This window comes from Oculina patagonica, chromosome 5 (assembly GCF_052425735.1).
Source record: "Oculina patagonica isolate OP01 chromosome 5, crgOcupat, whole genome shotgun sequence".
NCBI lineage: Eukaryota > Metazoa > Cnidaria > Anthozoa > Scleractinia > Oculinidae > Oculina > Oculina patagonica.
Genome location: NC_135762.1, coordinates 8,695,409 through 8,709,916, shown reverse-complemented (window position 1 = coordinate 8,709,916; position 14,508 = coordinate 8,695,409). Strand labels below are relative to the sequence as shown.

The window sequence follows — 14,508 nt, the reverse complement described above, 5'->3', positions numbered from 1 at the left end:
GGATAAGTCAAAACAATATTTACAGCGTGCAGCGTAATTTTTAGTGACGTAAGTCATACTGGCTCAGTAAATAATTTCTTTGTTCCGCCCCCCAGTGATTGGGAAATACTGAAAAGACTGTCACGTCTGACTTTAAAACAATCCATTTAACATTCAATTTCTCTAAGGTAGTTTCTACTTTTCAAGAGCTGTTCAGATCACGACAGGGTTAATTGGAATTTTTTTGCCAAATCAGGTCAGGGAAATTCGAGTTATTGTGGACCATTGCGGTTTCGGAGGGTCTTCGGAAACTTGTTCAGCTGGGGAAAATAGCACCAAGGCCACCGCAGAAGGGAAAATTTTATGCTCGCGCTGCCACGTGATCAAAATTGTCCAATCAGATAATCTCCTCAGGCCTCAGTCAGCAAGACTGACTTCCGTGTTGCGAAGTAACTCAAGTGGAAGGGAGTCTTTCGAGTCGAGTGTTCGCTTCAGATGTAGCGAAGAAAAAGATCGCTTAGATACCAGAATCCAAACAGATTCGTGACAGAAATGGCGGATGAAGATGTTTTGATTTCAGGATACCTTCGAAAATCGCCTCCAGAAACGAAATTCAAAGTCAGCACGGTAAGTGTTCGAATGAAATGCACAGTACACGATGCGATACGGACAGAGTCGATTTCATCAAATAATATTTGGCTGCGTCCCTTCTTTGTTAAGATTTTTAACTCGATCACTGTATCTTTAGTTGGTTCAGTTGATTGTGTACTTGATCAATACATAGTTTTTAGTTTATTCCGCGGCACAGTCGTTGAATTGCTAGCAAAATTATTTTACAGATCTGTTCACAATTTGGCGAGACATGTTGTTGCGTCTCTTTGTCAAGTGCTTGTGTTTTTTCCCGCTGCCTTTAAAATATTTAAACTGCTTCTCAATGCACTAGTTATTGTAAGGTTTGCTGAATTGACACGCTTAAATGAACGTTTCACTCATTCCTAGCAACATATTTGTGTAATAAAACGCAATAAACGAGTTGTACATGCTTTCCACGACTTCCGTAGTCTATCAAAATTAATGAATTCTTTCTAATCGTAAAGGTCTCAAAGGTTTCCTGAAACAACAAATGCAATGCTAGGAATTGAAAACACTAAATTATCTTGATCTTACTGAAACTTTTCCTTTGTTTGTATGTGAGCTTAAATCTATGGACATTTTCCTGAGTTTTGGACGAGTATTTTTCATTTTTGTAAGTGAAATTTGTAGTTGTTTGCGATGATCTTATTGTGATCGAGTTAATATTTATGACCTTATGTCTGCTCTAATCCGTTTTTTAGAACCACGATTCCGTAATGTGCACAAGTTGCAACATGTAAAGACAGTGAAAAATGTGCCGTCTTTTGCAATAGCGCATTCAAAACACATTGCCCAAATTTGCAATATGATCCACACTATATCCTGTCTTCAGCTACATGTGAATAACAAAATTTCAGTCCTGTAGCATTTACAGCGCCAAGCAAACATTATCTTGGCAACGAGTATTGATAATGTTTTATAAAATATACAAAAATATGCATCAAATTCCTATAGTCATGATTAGGAAAACTGCACTTTATAACATCTTTATAATAGACCTACAGATTAATAGACAACATATGTAGACAGGAAAAAAATAAAGGCAGGAGTTTCACGGAATTAGCTTCCTTAAACTACTTGTGTTTCATTTTCTATTGTACATGTAACTTACAGTGTATTCCAAGTTGACACATTTTTGTTGCATAGGAAAAAGATTTATTATTATACAAGTGTAATTGTATTGCAGTTGAACTAAGTAGGTTGATTTAGGTTTACTTATCAAACTGAAGGGTCAGCTTTATTCGGGGGTGTCTCATGTATTACAAAATGTACGTATAATTGATGTTATTTCACATTTAAAAAGTACAACTGAACGATCAACCGTTGATAACTCTAGACCATTTTTAGCATGTTTCCCCGAGGGTTGAAGTCCGTGTCCAAATGAGTATCATCATTGTATTCTAAATATAAATTGTATTGTTGCCAGAATTTTCAAAACCGATATCTACAGTAAAACATTATGATTTGACCACCAGGAAGTGATATTGTGAACTTTGTAAACAATAATTGTTCCCAGGAGGTCTATAATTATAAAATTCCATGTTAATGCATGCATATATGCACGTTTGTGGTATATACGTGTACATTCCTTGTCTATATTTGATGTCTGAACGCTCAGAACTTGATATTTGCTAAATCTGTAGTGTTTGGTATGTGACATAAGATATATTTTTAGTCACTGTTACTTCCTTGTTAACTTTTACAATTCACTAATTTATGGAATTCTATCCTTGGAAAAGGGAAGGAACAGCACTTGAAACTTTTGATAGACCAGAGTCTTTTAGTATTATTTTCAACTACTAGCTATTAATTAAATACACATGTACCGGTAGTAAAAATGATGTTCTGTGCCTAATGAAGTGACAAAAAAAAGTATTCACCAATATGATATTAGGATCTTGGTTTGATAAATGCTTATGGTAATTGTTTTTGCTGAATTAATTAAAACACTGTTCAAAAAGTGGAAACGTTACAAAATCATTGTTTTGCTTATGGACTAGTACAGCATCATTCTAAGTACTAAAAATGTTCAATGCACATTGTATCTTTGAGGTGTGCTTTCTTTTCCAAGTGATGGCATGTTTTATAAGGTTACTGAAAATAACTTAACTATTTTGCCACTTCTTATTTCTTACCATGGCGTTTGCTTTTATTCTTCTTGCAGTGGCAGAAACGTTACTTCGTTTTGCATGCAAACAAAAAGCTACATTATTACAAGAGTGACAAGGAGAAGCGTCCCGTGAAAGATCCAATAAACTTGGCATTTTGCAAGTCTGTTGAGTCGCATTTGGATCACTATAAATTCAAGCATGTTTTCAGTATTGTCACTGAGCAGCGGACATATTATCTTGTGGCAGAGTCACCAGGAGATATGGAGAATTGGGTGGAAAAACTTTGTAATGTGTGTGGCTTTAGAAGAACCGACGGCAGAACCTCACCAGGTAATTAAGAATTAAGATGGCAGTACAAAGCCACCTAAATGTAACCAGTCGGGGGAACAAGTGCCAGTTGATGGCAACATAACTTCTCCGAGAAGTGGCTGAGCCTGTGGTACCATTTTCGCCCCAGAAGTTGCTAAGCAACATCACATATTTGTATGTGTGATTGCTTTCGGAGTACTCGTGAGATTTCCCGCTAGTTTTTGATTGGATGAAATACGAGTGCTTTAACGACGATTTGCCAAAACCAGCACTTATGGCCCGGATGCACTGGACTGACAAAATTTGTTTGGCTCTACCAAAAGTCCCGACAAATTTTGTCTCTACCAAATTTTGAATTTGGCAATCGTGGACGCACTTGAAAACACCAAATTTTTTGATAACCACAAAGTGTCAATCATGTTAAAACTGTACACCTTCGATAACTTTCCGTTCGCTGAAAAGAGTCTTACGTTCCAGCCGATAAGAGCCGTATTTATCGCTTTTAGTACAATTCAATAGTCTTGGCTCGCCGCGCTTTCGTTTTGATCAGCAGCGGTACTTGTACTCGGGCTGTTTAAAAATTGTGCCAAGCCAGGAGTACTGCGAGCGTATATATATTGTTGTCTGAGTCGATTGTCATTATGTCTTTGCCGTCCTCCGCCGTTCACAGCTCAATTGTCGAGAAAAAATAAAATATTTTGGCAGACAACTGCCTTTAAAAGCGAGATCAAATATACTTGTTTGACGTTTTCTTTAAGATTAAGTCGTGTTAATTGAAAAATCTGTCAGTTTTGACGCTTGACAAAAATTTGTCCTGCTCCGAGGCAGGACGACGGCGCCTTTGAAGTTTGGTAAGGCTTGACAAAATTTGGTAGATCTGAAAATCACCGGGCGCACTTGTCTTACGGAACTGGTGACAGATTTTTTCGCAAAATAAACAAAATTTTGCCCAGTGCGTCTGGACCCTTATTCCCCCCGACTGTAACTAACTCCCAGGGGGGTTACTCGGGATTTTAAGTGACGGGGATGATCGAATGGGGGCAAAAATCAAGACCTCAAAAAATCCCTAGGGTTTCCAACATAACCCAAAAAAATCCCTAGATCAAAAATTGACCCCTCAAAAATCAACAGCAAAACACGATTGTTTGTACTTTATTCACAGAACTACACAGCCAAGACACTACAACAAATTTTCAGATTGTTTTGAATACCCAAAAACATCCCTACTCAAATAAAAAAAATACTTGCCAAATTTTCCTACCCAAAAAAATCCCGGAATCGAGAATTTCAAACCCAAAAAAATCCTTTGATCATCCCCGTCACTTGAAACCCCGAGTCCCACCCCCTGGGAACTAACCACAGGGATAAAATGTAATTGCTGTGTTAAAAATTTGAAGGAATTATGCAAAATTGACTAGTATACCTTATTTTAAAAAAATAATTCGTGTACGAAATCTGCGCTATTGAAATGCTTGTAATCATAACTTGTCGGAAAATTTGGGATAAAATTTTATTATGTGTACATACATGTAAAGATATTCCCATACAATGTAATCACGTAGTTTTTGCAAGTATGCAATGTTCCATGAGTCACGTACAGACTGTACAAAACAGAGAAAACATGTCAAAGCTTTCAATAAGAGATTTTAAATTAATTGGCAATTATGTGTGATTATTAACTTACTTGCATGTATGTACATTTTGTACAGATTCAAAAAACCTTGCACATGCAAGTTCATTTGTGTAACACGCTGTTGTGTTTCTTTTCTTTCTAGATTTGAACGGAACTCAAAAAAATGTATATCAAACTTCTCCAGCTAATTCTCGCCCAATTGCAGCTGCCAAACATCGCACAATGAGCCCTGTTGGATCTCAGTCTAGTGTTTCGTCATCAGGTTCAAGTGTCACGTCACCAACTAGCCCTTGTCCGCTTTCCATTCCTAAACACATCATGGACGAGAGGAACAAAGCCAGATCAATGAGTGACCCACCAGAGCATTCTACTAACCCTCAATCTCACCGCGAGAAGCAACGAAGGCAGTCTGAGCAAGTTGGAAGTCCAACGTGTCCAGTTAACTTTCAAGGTGTTCCTAGTGGGGCTTTTTCTCCTAATAGCGTAACATCAAGACGGGACTTGGCTGCAATGAGCTTGGGCAATCCTTCAGAAAGTTACGATGTACTTCCTCCTCCGAGATCTCGGGATAATTATGACAATTTACCAAGTCCACAGAAAGTTCAGAGGGATCAGGGACCACAGGACAATTATGACAATGTCCCACTCCCTCGAGCACTTCAAGAACGCTTGGCTAGTCCTTCGTCTCCAAGAGCAAAATCACAGCATCACTTGTCGCCCAGACAGGAGGACTATGATGCAGTGCCTGCGCCACGACCACTCTCCCAGGCAAGTAATAGATCTTCACAGGAGGTGTATGATATTGTTCCTCCTCCAAGGCCAACGTCCACTAGTGATGATCTATATGATGTTCCTCCTGTAGTAAGGACAACGGAAAATGAAAACTATGACATTGTTCCCCCGGCCAGGCCAACGTCTACTAATAGTGATGCATACGATGGTCAAGGTCTCTATGATGTTCCTCCAGGTTTGGGAAAAGCACAGCAGCAGGACGACTATGACATTGTTCCCCCCGCTAGGCCAACGTCTGCTTATAGTGACGCACATGATGATCAAGGTCTCTATGATGTTCCTCCAGGTTTGGGAAAAAGACAACAGCAGGAAGACTATGACATTGTTCCTCCTCCAAGGCGAACATCTTATAACGAATCACAAGATGGCCGAAGTCTCTATAATGTTCCTTCAGTTGGCAGGGTACAAGAACAGGAAAATTATGACTTTGTTCCTCAACCGCGACCAGTGTCTTCTTGCAGTGACACTCCAGATGGTCAAGGCCTCTACGATGTTCCTCCTTTTGGAAGGCCATCGGAGCAAGCCAATTACGATTTTCCACCTCCCCTGCGCAAACAAAGATATATTGAACAGGATGCTTCAAAGGAAACTTACGATGTTGTACCAATACCACGGCCTACTTCACAAGAAGTTTATGATGTTGTTCCACCAGCTAGGCCAGCGAGAATACCAAGTGACTCTGGGAGCACACCAAGGGATCCTCGTTTTTCTGATGTGTATAATACCCATCTCAGTGAACAGTCTGGTGCAGATGTGTACCACTGGGTCCCACCTCCAATCCCTACCCCTAACCAACACAGTAAAGACACCTATGACACTCTGCCAAAAACCACTCGTCCTGTTAGTGCAGATTCTGGACTAAATGCTTCATTTTCAAGCATCTGCTCGTTGAAGTCAGAGGGTCACGATGATCGATACGATGCACCATTGCCACCAGTTCCAAGCGAGAAAAGAGATTCAGGATCTTTGAGTGATGAGACACCTGATTATGATCAAGACCCTGAGGGAATTTATGACAAGCCACCCAGTGTGGCATCTAGAAACTCAATTTATGATGTTCCACCGCCTATCCAGAAGAGTGACTATGATGTCCCACCAACATACTCAGATGAAATCTATGATGTTCCTCCCGACACCTCTGATGACATCTATGATGTGCCACCACAACACCCTAATCAAGGTATGAATGTAGACATAACGCTCACCATAACTGGGGAAAGAACAATGTGGGGTGAAAAAATGTTTTAAACAGAAACATTGTAAGTTGCAAGAGCCAGAACTTGAGTTATCAGGGTAAATTTTGATTGAGGGAAACAAAATTTAGTTTGAGTTAGTGGGGAATTTGAGTAAAATATCCAAGTTCGAGTTAACCAAGTAAAAATGACAATCAAAGATCTCTTCGAGATATCGACTTTTTTTGCATGAAGTTAGTATGAGTAGAAGGTTTATCCTGGGCATTGTTGTTCGAACATATCATGAAAGAATTCAAACGTCCTTCAGTTCAAGCATTTTTTTTATTTTCGCGGAGGAAATGCTGTATTTGTCAGTCGCGACGGCTGGGTGCTTTGCGACTCATATACTTTGGCTTGATTAAAAATGGTAAACTTTGATGTTTGCCTTTAATCGAAATAGTTGTTTCCTTTCGAGTTAGAAAGATTTCTACTCGGCTTAATGCAGGGTTCCCAATAAAGGTTACGCACGACAGAGTTACCTTTTGTCTCGTCACGCAATCTTAACCCCACATTAGCTCACATTGAGAAGTAAATTTTCGTTTGGATATTTATTTACCAAAAACCGCTTCTCCTCGCGTTATTCTTTACCTTACACACATGCCATTTCTAACGACTACATTTCCAGTAAAACAGTTGCCGTTTATTTTTCTAATGGCGATGCATTAACTTCTGAACAGAAGCAAAAAGATTTAGCGTTTACTGCTTCCACCGGAAGTAATTTCACAATAGGCTACAAAAACACTTGTAAATATCACTCAACACATTTAATGATGTTGCAATTCTAAATTGTGCAACTCAGCAGAAATAATCAATTGTCACGAAATGAGTTCTCTTTGGTTAACTATTAGCAACGTTTTAGTGTGTGAAAGACTTGTTCCAGTACAAATTTGCGTTGTTAATCGTTTTAGGTTAAATTAATATTAGGGCCTAAAGACTTGTACCAGTACAAATTGCGTTCTTAATCGTTTTAAACTTCGCTACCTTCGAGCGCTGAACCTCTTACATTCTTAATTGGTTATGTGACATAAGATTTGGGCTACTCACTTTTTTGATTGTTATATAACGTTTGTAAATTTGACAAGTCACGTTTTTTCTACAAGAACGGAAGTGCTGAAGCACAACTATAGAGTGACACTTTACAAGTCACGCGCTTTGATCACCCACAGCGGAAAGTATTCCCTTGAGAAATTAAAACAGTCCCTTGAGAGTTAACAAGAATGTGATTCCTTCCGGTTCCAGATTTATACCTCACATAACTGCTATTCTCCTTCTTTTTGCTTGTAAACAAGCAAAAAAAGTCGAAAAAAAGGGGGGTCAAATCCAAGGGAAATGGGACTTATTTTGAGTTAGTGTGGGATTTTCCAGTTATTTGGGTTCAAGTCACCAAAAGTTGTATACTTACATGTAATTACTGTATGAATAAGTCTACAACTGACTAAAACCATATTACAAATTATTTCATATACAATGGGCATTCACGACAAAGAGAGAAAAAAAATTCTTTTTCATGATTACCTGCATGAAGTCTACATTATTTTTGTGTATAAATAAACTCCTTTTTGTCTAGGACTCATAATTTTCGTTTTGCAAAATGAGCCCAAGGGACATGTAAAATATTGTTATTTTCTAAGTCAGTGTATAGATTGGGATTCTGCAGTTTGCTGTACATGTACAACTGACAGTTAATGTTCGTATTGACTATTTAGGTCGCTTAAACAGTCCGAGTGGAAGCGCAGGGATTCCAGCAGTTGATCGTTCTACGAAACCCCCACCCCAGGTCAACAGAGCCACAAAGCCAAAGGCACCAACACAAGACCACAGCTACTGTAACATGGCACCACCAGTTAATCGGGAAAGCAAATACAAAAGAAGTACCATGCCTCAACCAGAGCCCAGCTATATAAATTGTGGTACTCCGCCACAACGTCCCCAGAACCTGCCTCTTGTAAAGATCCTAAATGGAAACCCTTATGTAGGGTCTTTGCCCAATCAACGAAGTACATGGGCCCCAAAAGTTGAAGAGGATGCAGAATATTGCGTAATGGAACCACCGACAAGATCAGAGTTTACGCGATGCTACAGTCTGGAAAAAGATGAGAGGCAAAAATCGCCAGTTACTGATCAGTGTTATGAAGACATGTCGACCATGAGGACCAAGAGGCTCTCTGGAACAAAGAGCAGTTCGTCATCGTCATCCTCTTTAGGTGATGATGATGCATACACACAAATGACTCCTGCTCGTGCCGGGTCGACACCAATACAGGTGAGGGCATTCACTATAAATACATGTTAGATAACCTTAAAAACTGGTAAAATTAATAGCTTTGGCTGCCATTACTTGTTCCCCTGAGGTGTACATTGCAGGTTATCCCAATACAATTATTTTGCCCTTAGCTGACAATTATTTACCACTACAGAGGAAGAGAGAGGCACTTAGAGTAAGGTATTTTACTGACGAGCCCACAACACTAGGACCTCTTCCTTATAGTAGGCTTATGGTAAGTGTCTTAGGGCCTGATTACATAGCAAATTTCATCCCGGTTTGCCGGGCTTAGATTTCAGTCCGGCCCGGGCAAACTGGTGGAAAAACTTCGTGTTATCACGTTCAAATTTCAGCCCAGGCTGAAAGTGAGCTTACGGATGCGCAGTGATGGTTTTCAACGAAAGAAAATGGCTGCCTCGATTAGTTTTAAATTTTAATGGTGTTCAACCCGGACTGAAATTCTCCATGTAATCGCAACAAAATTTCAGCCCGACAAACCGGGCTGAAATTTCAGGCCTTTCGACTCCATGACAGATGAAGAGATCTGACTTCCTTGAGCAAGACACTTCACCCTCACAGTTACCTAGCTAGAACGGTAGCAACAGTTTAATCATAGAACATTTTTGTTTTGACTGAAACTTGCTACAGTACTTCCTGACCTTGTTGTTTTTACCTGAGACCCCTCACTTACCTGGAACACTGTCAAGTGTATTCAATGTTACATACCTGCCAACCCCCAGAATAAAAAAATCTGGAGACATCTAGAAATCTTTGCATAAAAAATACCATTATTTTAAGACTTTGTATGAATACTCCAAACATCAGACCAGTACACTGTAGATTTGATGAAAAACTTGGGGGCCCCCAGGAAAACCCGGGGAGTTGGCAGGTATGATGTTAATAGACCATTTTACAGTTGTCTGCTCAGTGACCTGGCCCTTGAATGGAAGTGAGGCTGGGGGTGACCTTGTTTTGATACAGACCTCACTGCTTTTGTTGTGTTAATCATGTTGTTTTGATGCAAACTAGTTTGCATTTACATAATAAAGCAGAGAGGTTTGTATCAATGCAAGGTCACCTCCAGCCTCACTACCATTCAAAGGCTAGGTCACTTGGCAGGCAACTGTAAAATGGACTATTCATTAATCCCTGGTGATTAATAATCTGTCAATGATCCTAATATATTAATAATCATATTGCAGGTGGAACAGAGACAAAGAAGAGATCTTCTATATGCAGAAGTTGAAATAGCTGAAAGTCCCCACCTGAAAACACAGCCTGCTCCTTCCCCCAGGAGAGCAAACACTCATTATACCTATATAAATGAGGAATCTACCAGAGCGCTTTTGCAAACCTCTTATGCACGAAGAGAAAATCGCTGAACATTTTACAAAGTAGACATAACTCCTTTATTATAAAATATAATGTCATTAATAACATGTAGAAAACGTATAGTGAAGAAAATGTTTGAGAAGATAGGAAGCTGTTTCATGATGGTCATGAAACTTGAATTTCTCTCTGTTGATTTGAAAAGTTGATTCAAAATTAATAGTTTTATTTTTTCTTACTGGCATTGAAGAGATTTGTTTACAAGTTGTGGTGCCTCATTTGAGGACAAGACAGTTAATTTTGTTGTATATACCAGTTGTAGATTGTAAAGCTGTACATGAACAGTACATAGTGCCAAAAATTATATACATTAGTTTTTATCAAAATGATGACAGCTGAGAAAATTTTTATAATTTTTTTATGAAATCAAAAAACCTGAAAAAGAAAACAGTTATATAGTCATCAACCTACATATGTAGATCGATATTTTAGGTGTCTCAGTTTTGCAGTGAAAAAGATTAAAGTGAAAGAAATTAAAATTAAAATTAATGTATGCATGTACATCAATTAACATAATTATATGTACTGCTGTAGCCTGTTGCAAGTTACACATTGAGTGAGTTTATATGAAGTGGCACTTAAAAACACAGTGTCAATGTGGATACATACCACTGTTTTAAGACAGAAACCCCCCAAAGTAGACATTGATGGTTGGTTGGACATTCTGGCTGAATTTCACTTGTTTGTCAGAAACTAAAATTCGCTTAAGGGACCACCTTAGCTCTCTGGTTCCATGGGGGTATGCTCACTGTACCCACTGCAACTCGGGTCCATAGAAACGTTAACATTGTACATAACACTGATATTTGGAACTCATTCTTCAGTTTGATTTGCATCTTGTCATTCAGGCTGCACATACATGTATAGTGGATATTACATGTGCATGTTTTCTTTGTTTTTAAAATTACTATTTTTATGGGACAATCTGCTGTAAAGTGCATTTATTTTTGTGATTGGAAGTTTTACTTTAATTTATTAATATACAGTTTTTAAGTAGGACCAGACATGGTCTTAATTTCCAGCATTTCACTTGAGAAGTCAAAGTTTTAAAGAGTATTATTTTTAATTAGTAATGAGATTAGAACAGACATTGAGGTTTTCTGTTTTATTGCCTTTGATTATGTATAAGAATGATTAAGTTACAGTGGCTACATGTATTTTAAAAAGCTTACATGTATCTCCCTTGATTGGAGGATTGCATACCGGTAGTGCATTAAATGTACAATGTAGTTTTACTACTTTGCTCAAAGACGGAGTTGAATTGTGTATCATGTCGTGTAGTTTACATGGCTTTAAGTGGTAAGAAGCCCAAAGAGAGCTACGCAGCATTACTTTCATGTGGTACTGTTAATTATGCTTTACTTTTGAGGTGAATAGCTACTGAGCAGTACTTTCTTGTGGTACTGTTCATTTGTTTAAACAGTGAGCTTCAGATATTTTAGAAACAGTAATGGCAACTGGGGGGAACTTGCCAATGACAGGTGCACCCACATCCAGTTGCCCTCCGTGGTTCAAAAATGTCTTTGCATAGACTTACTGTTATTGCTGGTAGAACAGAGAACTTCTAGAAAATTTGTTACACCTTGAAACTCAGAGGAGGTGAAAGGTTATTGATAATAATTATTGTAAGAACTTGATCAATTACTGGTAAAACTGGTTTATAGAGCTTCGACGACGGCTACATTATAAGCTTTTAGAATAAGCAAATTTTAGCTGTATGCTGGAACATAGAATAATGCATGGACTATTATAATTATTATTTTTGTGTACAAGTCTGAGTAATATTAATTATTTTTTTATAAATATATATTATAGAAAAGCTATTTTTATTTTGACGAATTTGACTATTAATTTTACCTTCTGCCTGTTTAATTGGCAAATTAAAGTGATAGTGCTTTGTAAATAAACGGTTTTAGATGAAATTTGTGTTATAAAGTTGTGACAGTGAAGTAAATTAATAAAGACTTACAGTGTATAGGTAATGCAGCTCATTCTAGATTTTCTTGATTTGGAGACCTCTTCTATATAATCATTTCATGTTTAACCCCCACTACTGCTATTGCCCCTATTGATCAGTAAAAACCAGCGAGTAAGAACCTAATTAGAGAACCTGTTAGGCAAGATTTGCCAGTTAGACACCCTCTTTATAAAAACCTCTTTAGCCTAAAATTTTAAAAATTGATTAAAAATGTTTTTAATACTTTTTGGAGAAATAAGACGAGTCGACATTCTAGATCATCCTTGAAAACACCCAGGAGCCATAAATTAAGTAAAAGGAAATGGCTGAACACCCTATTCTTCAGCCCCTATTCTCCATTGACAATGTAAATTTTTCTTAAGAAAAATAATAAGAACCTATTAAGATCCAAATATCCTAAATTTGTACCAGTTACCATTATTTTTTGGCTAACTTGGGGAAATGTAAGTTCTTACTCGCTCAAGATTTACCTCCTACAAAAATAAAACAAACGCTTAAGTTGTCAACAGACGTGTATCCTTTTCCAGAATCCCCAAATTGCCTCTCTTCGTGTCTGACACCCCTGTTCTCACTCTCCCCTCCAGCTCCATCCCCACCAAATGCAACACTTTTTACAGCAATAAAATAACTTTTTAACTTATTCCCTTCAAAGATCTCATGCTCTACAGTTAGAAACATTGCCAGCCAACCTTGTTTCTAGGGTCTCTCTCTCCTTCCCATACCCTCCAGGAGACAGGAAAAATAGAGACCCTGGGAAGGAGGTTGATCGTTAGGCTCGATTTCCGCCGCCTCCTCGAGTCCGGTCTTTGTTCCTCCCCGATAGAGAGGGGGGAGGAGCGCGGGCTCATTTTCCCGAAAATCGGCTGGAAATCGAGCCTAGTTGATCATCAGCCCCTATGAACATGTCAAATCTTTGCATTTAGGAGAAGATTGCAGCTCCATGATGTTTTAGTAAGAGCAGGAAACAGGGAGCAAAAGATTTGACAGAAAAGGGGGAAGACACAAACAACCTTGGGCACTTTCCATTCAACCAAAAATTCTGGACATTCTGGGTTGGAAAGCCAATGGAATGGAAATTTCCCTGGAAAAAAATCTAAAATTTTAGGACAACCTTGCTAGGTTTTTCTTAAGTTCCAGAAAATCAAAACAACTAGAAAGTATCATTTCATTAGACCATTCTGCTTAGGCCCAGTTTTTTCAAGCCAGAATCGTCATGGTCAGCATAGTCATGGGCACCTTCCATTTGACCAAAACTTAGAGCGTGAGCACCAACCAGAAAAACAATATACTGTTCCATTTGCCACACAGAATACCCGGAATTTCAAACCAGTATTTTTGGTTGAATGGAAGTGCCACTTCTTTCCAGGGATTTTTTCCGTCTAGGTTAAAGACTCGAAACAAGGCTGGGGAAAACACACTACTTTCTTATCCCCAGGGCCGCTTGTCCCTCTTAGCCAACAGAACCTGGGGCACGAGGAACAAGTGGCTTTGTGGACAAATGATTTGCTTGGCAAGATTTTTAACAAAGAGAATTTAAATCTAGCCAATCAGATCAACTGTTTTAAATTCCCTTACAACAAAGGGGTTTTTTTTTAAAAAAGGTTGATTTGATATGCTAGATTTAAATTTCTTTTGAGTAGCTCTTCTCTCGATCTTGGGGGCAGAGAGAGAGAGACCCTGGGAACAAGGTTGCTGCCCAATCAGGAGGCAGTATTCAGAGAGCTGTTTGGAACTGGCCTGATGAGACTCTTTCCCCAGGGGCACCTTTCAATCGTTCCAGCTTTTCTATGCCGTTACTTTTTTCCCACAGTCTCACATTTCTCTCACCCCACTAACTGCCCCCCTGGGTCTCCAAAGATGCATTTTAACTGGCCTGTTAAAAGTGAACAACTGCACAAATAAATATATTTTTTCTTCATAATTTATTCCATTTTGAATTGCATCGATCTTGTTAATAATCATCTTTATCTTTTGCTGATCCAGATAACCTGGATGTGTTGAAAATAATGCAAAGCAGTCCAGATAAAGTTTATGGTACCAATGACCTTACAGTGAATAGTTACAAATACGAACATTGTACTATCACCGTTATTATTAATTTTATTGTTTTGGCTCATACCCTGGCCCCAGAAGGACTGTACTTTGTATTCTTTTTACTCCTACGCTCAAAATTTGAGCTTAGGTTTTTT

The 14,508-nt window shown here is 38.5% G+C and overlaps 1 protein-coding gene across 1 annotated transcript; it reads left to right on the top strand.

The window, feature by feature from the left end:
• Window positions 1-175: 175 nt before the first annotated feature.
• Window positions 176-12,323, top strand: LOC144655302 (uncharacterized). The gene is made up of 5 exons (XM_078515519.1): window positions 176-606; window positions 2,777-3,053; window positions 4,808-6,637; window positions 8,396-8,952; window positions 10,155-12,323. The coding sequence occupies exons 1-5, from the start codon at window positions 532-534 to the stop codon at window positions 10,332-10,334; spliced, it is 2,919 nt and encodes a 972-aa protein (XP_078371645.1). The 5' UTR covers window positions 176-531; the 3' UTR covers window positions 10,335-12,323.
• The last annotated feature ends 2,185 nt before the right edge of the window (window positions 12,324-14,508 follow it).

Bases quoted from the DNA above. Each gene is read 5' to 3' on its own strand.
- LOC144655302 (XM_078515519.1), top strand. From the start codon at position 532: ATGGCGGATGAAGATGTTTTGATTTCAGGATACCTTCGAAAATCGCCT. The intron at 607-2,776 runs GTAAGTGTTCGA...TTCTTCTTGCAG, and splicing joins CGAAATTCAAAGTCAGCACG to TGGCAGAAACGTTACTTCGT. The intron at 8,953-10,154 runs GTGAGGGCATTC...ATCATATTGCAG, and splicing joins CCGGGTCGACACCAATACAG to GTGGAACAGAGACAAAGAAG.